Source organism: Sinocyclocheilus anshuiensis, unplaced genomic scaffold, assembly GCF_001515605.1.
Source record: "Sinocyclocheilus anshuiensis isolate Anshui unplaced genomic scaffold, SAMN03320099.WGS_v1.1 scaffold183, whole genome shotgun sequence".
NCBI lineage: Eukaryota > Metazoa > Chordata > Actinopteri > Cypriniformes > Cyprinidae > Sinocyclocheilus > Sinocyclocheilus anshuiensis.
The window spans coordinates 2235552-2240482 of NW_015548309.1; the positions used below are offsets into that span (position 1 = coordinate 2235552).

The 4931-nt window shown below is 37.4% G+C and overlaps 1 protein-coding gene across 1 annotated transcript in view; it reads right to left on the minus strand.

Moving 5' to 3' along the window:
• Positions 1-580: 580 nt before the first annotated feature.
• Positions 581-4931, minus strand: part of LOC107656332 (ETS transcription factor ELK3) — a 19105-nt gene continuing 14754 nt past the window's right edge. The window contains exon 5 of the mRNA XM_016444134.1: positions 581-3311. Coding sequence (XP_016299620.1) covers positions 3198-3311 — 114 coding nt within the window. The 3' untranslated portion in view covers positions 581-3197. The remainder of the gene's footprint in view (positions 3312-4931) is intronic.

Genomic DNA, 4931 nt, shown 5'->3' on the forward strand with positions numbered 1-4931 from the left:
TAACATTTTAAATTATTTTAAATTTAATTATTTTTATCTTATCTATTAATATAGACTACATGCACACCTTGTTCTCGCTTCTAATAACTGATAAATATTTATAACTAAATATATATTTGAAATGAAATATGTGATTACATTTATTTTTTTTTTTAACAAAATAAATATATATCCTAAAATATATTTTATACATTATAACAGTAAATAAAATATTTTTAATTAGATTACATTTTTTGCATTATTTTGTAACCTCTTACCCCTTGTTCTGTTATCTATTAATAGATTAGTTATACAAAATACTAAATATAGTTTTATATAATTAAATATTTATAAATAAAATTTAATGTAATATAAATAAAAAAATTGCATTATTTTGTCAGCTTGTACACCATGTTCTCACCTCTATATAAAACGAATAATATATTTCTTAACCGAATATTTTAAATTGTTCTTTATAAAATATATTTTAAAATAATTTTGTAACCTTGTACACCTTGTTCTCTCCTCCTTTTCACTCTCATCCTTCTGTCTCTCTCCTCACAGGCAACAGCAAGAACAGACGGCAGAGCATGCTGTTTTAAGCTGCGTTCCCTCCTGCTCTTGCCCATCATCACTCTCACACAAGTACACACACACACACACACTTGACGGATCAGTTTGACAGCGCTTATTCCGTGACTGTGTTGTATAGACTAACAGATTTAGCCCCCCCTCGCTCACAGAGAGAGGGTGATTGTCGTGTGTGCATGCGTGGTGAAGGGGATAGGCCGAACCCGCTGTCCCCCCCCCCAGTGTCCCGCCATCCAGCATGCAGCCTTGAGCCAGAACACCCATCGGCCCCTCGTCTGGATGCCCTTTCCCCTTCCCTCGTGTGACGCTTAGGGTGTGCGAAAGTGTGAACGCGTATATATTTATTGACAGAGGGGTTGTTTTGCTGCTAATTGACTACTGTCTTGATGTAACTTCCTCACTCTTGGGTGACCCTCCCAGTTGTTGCAGACTCATCAGTCCCACGTTTTTGTTTTGTTTAAAAAGAACGATTATAATTCTGTTGAAAAATGTTGATATCGCAGCTGTCTTTGTCGTGATTTTACAGAGGTGTAATGCCTATACGTGTGTTTTGAATTTGCTTTTGGTTTTCCTGGCATGATGATTGCGCTTCAAACCGAGCGACGCTCAAAATATTAATTCCAAAACCTCAAATTTTAACTTATCATTTCAAGAAATATGTGGATTTGTTCCTCAAAGGCCACGTCAAGCAAACCAGGGACCATCTCGACCAGGTGGGCTTCAGAAAGACGCAAAACGAGGGTGGGAAAAAAAACAAACACTGGACCAGCAGGAACTTTGCCACCTCACCGTTTTGAACTGAAAAAAGGATCTCTCCTTTTGCATTCATTCAGAGCGATCCTATTGGAACTGAAGTGCTTGTATGCAAGATGTGTTTTTAATTTTTCTTTTACCGTTAAGAGCTCCTGAGGCATCATCAAAACCAGTTTCTTCTATTAATAGAGCTCCTCTGTAGCTTCTGAGTGTATGCGACGCTTGTAAAAGAGCGAGAAAGTGAGGTTGTATGTGTGAAAATGGAGAGCTGTAACTGTACAGAGAGCCCTTTGCTCCATGCAAGCGATGGCTATGAAGATAGTTTCATTAACAGTATTAAGAGTTTTTTTTTTATTTTTTTTTTTTAAATGTTACATATTGACCCTTCTTTGAATAATGGTATCTTAATGTGGCATGTTGGGGTCCGACTGTTCCACATTTGTGCTTGATTTTATTCAGAAGAGAAAACGATATTGTGTGTATAAAAAGAAAAAAGTAATAATGAAAAACTTTTTGACAGCAGCATTGGACCAATTTATTTTTTCCCAGCATTTATAAACATGAAGAACGCAGAAGATATCAGATTTTAGATGACTGTTGTTGTTTTTTTAACTGACAGATGTTGATTAATATTGTCAAATCGGAGTCGATTGTTTCTGGAGACGCGTGCGTGGGTGTGTGCGTGATTGCGTGTGTGTATACGTGACGCATGGAGTGCGTGTTGTCCTGTAAGCTCCGCCTCCGTGAAACACTGACGCTCACAGTTCTTTGACTCTTTGTAGTGCAGATATTTATTTCTCTTAATCAGTGAAGTAAACATGGTCTGTTTCATACAGCGAACTCTGTCGTCTGTTTATTATGTTTGTGTGTCTGTGTGCATTTCTTCCCGAATGCAAGGTGTTCGTTCAGACGCGAGAACGTTGCGTCGCATTCAATGCTTTTTATTTTAAAAACAAGGCACATTTTATTGACTCTTGAAAAGCAAAAAAATATAAAAGCAATACGAGAATACATTTTTTAATCAATTCATTCATGAAAAATAAAACCGAAGCTATTACAAAGCTTTTCTTTCCAATATTGAAATGGAATTTCGTCTGTTACAAAAACGTATTTAAGCAGGAAAATAATACAAATACACAATTCTTACACTCACAAAAAAGGCACAGCCGGTATTTGAAGCACAGTGCATACAACGCAATATTATACAATACATTACAATACCAGACAAACAACAAACGAACAGAAACCCGGTTCACAGCCTCGGAAAGATTAAAAAAGACTTAAATGCTAATGAGATTCCTTTAATATGGTTTAAACGTTTCCTCTTTCTGAACTGGTCGACAAAACGGGAGATCTTTCCAGTTGAAGCACCTTAGGAATGGAGAACAGGAGGGGAACGCTGAAGTTTTCCTTTAGAGGAGGTACAGAACGTCTACGCTGTTTTGAACGTGTTTTACGTCGTCCAGCATCGTTTGTCTCTATCTGAAATTGAGATTATGAAAAACAACTTGCCAAAAAGGCCAGTCTTGAACATGTTCTCCAGGATACAGCTTCTCTAAGGCTCCGTTTCCAATCACTCACCATCTTCTCAAAAGGACACTTCATGTTCTTTGGCATTCCCTCGTGGTAATTCCCTATTTTAAGAGCTTGCGGAGGAATTTTGGTGAGCTGTTTGGATTGCAGCCGAGTTAAAGAAGAAAACGCACAGTTTGCTGGTCCAAAATTCAACAGAACTGAAGGGCGCTATAGGTATAGGTGGCCACAAGGGGGTGAAGTGCAGTCTGGCTCAAAAATGACATGAAGGTCCATAATTCCGCCTTAGTGTAATAGCAAAGTTATAATTCTGGGGAGGGGATATGTGATGAGTCCAGAAATCAGGATTTCTGGGCGCTGGAGGACAGGAGGAGAGAGGAGGAGGATGAGGAGGATGAAGAGGAGTCCAGGTTGGGGAGGGGTACCGGCAGCGGCCCGTTCAGCAGGGTGGGGAACTGTGAGAGTCAGAAAGCAAACAGAACATTAAGGTAATGCTACACATGCTGAATCACAGTCTTCATATGTTATATATATCTAGTAACTACACAAGAGCTTTGTAGTGTTAAAAAAAAAAACATTGAAATGATTGTATCAGGAAACATCGTCTAACGGTAACAGTAGAATGACCAGGCCAAATAATAGTTCACATCTTAATGGTTAAATATTATCAAGAAATATCCAGTTATTATTTAATGGGATTTATTATTATTATTATTTTGAGGTTAAATACTACCTGGGCATTTCCTTGTATGCAAAATGTAGTATTATTATTATTATTTATAACAATAATAATAATACTTAAAATTTTTACTGCTTTAATTTTGATTTTGAGTTTAAATATACCTGCATTTCATTATTATTATTATTAGTAGTAGTATTAATTAATTTATTTATTTATTTAGAGGTTAAATGGACATGTGTCCTTATATGTATTAGTAGTAGTAGTATTGTTGTTATTTTAATTATGTATAAATGTTTATTTATAATGCTTATTTTATTTTATTTTAACCTAATGATGATAAATATAAAGAAACAAATAAAATTAAGCCTGTAGGGCCGATTTTAGCACTGATGACATTTTCAGGACATTTTCCCCTAAAAATCTTGTTCCCATAATACAATAATGAATTATTTACCTTATTCTTTTATTTTTAAAAATACCATAAATTTAGTACAACAAATACCACCATAAAGTATACTTACAACTGGGCTTCAAAAAAAAAAAAAAAAAGAGAAAACCTGGGCATTTCTTAAAAGTTTCTGTAAATATCTCCCTAATACACCTCAGTGAGGGGGAAAAAAACCTGTCTTTGTGGTTCACAAAACAAACACGCTCGTAGTCCATCACGGTAGCGCTAGGAGAGGAACTTCCTGTTATGTGAGAGCTGACTATACACACAGACACAGAGTCTTTTTCAGTTATCACCCCCCTCCCTTTTTGAACAGGAAGCTGTTTTTCTCCCATATCCAATGCAGAGCGGAAACATCTGTAGCTTATTTCCAAACCCTAATACACACACACACACACACACACACACACACACACACACACACTCACACACCAGTAAATCCATTTCCCGGATTGACTCAAAAGCATCTTTTTTTCCTGGTATATATTTTACAGGTATAGAAAATCGACACAAAAAGCCCCAAAGAAGAATTGAACTGTGAAAGAAAAAAAGCCAGACATGCCACAAAAGTTTTCCACTGCAGCCAATAACAGCAGGAACGACAGTCATGTGACCAACCAGAAAACTCCCACTATGGCCGCCCAGGGAGGAAGTGAGAGTGGGGGAGTGAGTGTACGTCTGTCTCTGTGTGTGTGTGTGTGTGTGTGTGTGTGTGTGTGTGGGGTAGTAAAAGTGCACATCACGAACTGTCACAATTCCTGTAAAGGCAGAGCCAAGCAGTCGCCGTGGTTACCTTAATGGTTTCCTGCTGCTAGCGATGTTTACCGTAAAGACAGGACCCTCCCCTCAAAATGCAAGATGAGCATAAATACACAGTTTGCGTTCTGTCTTTTTCACTCTCACACACACACATCTCCCTACACGCTCACTCTCCCCTGGGCCAGA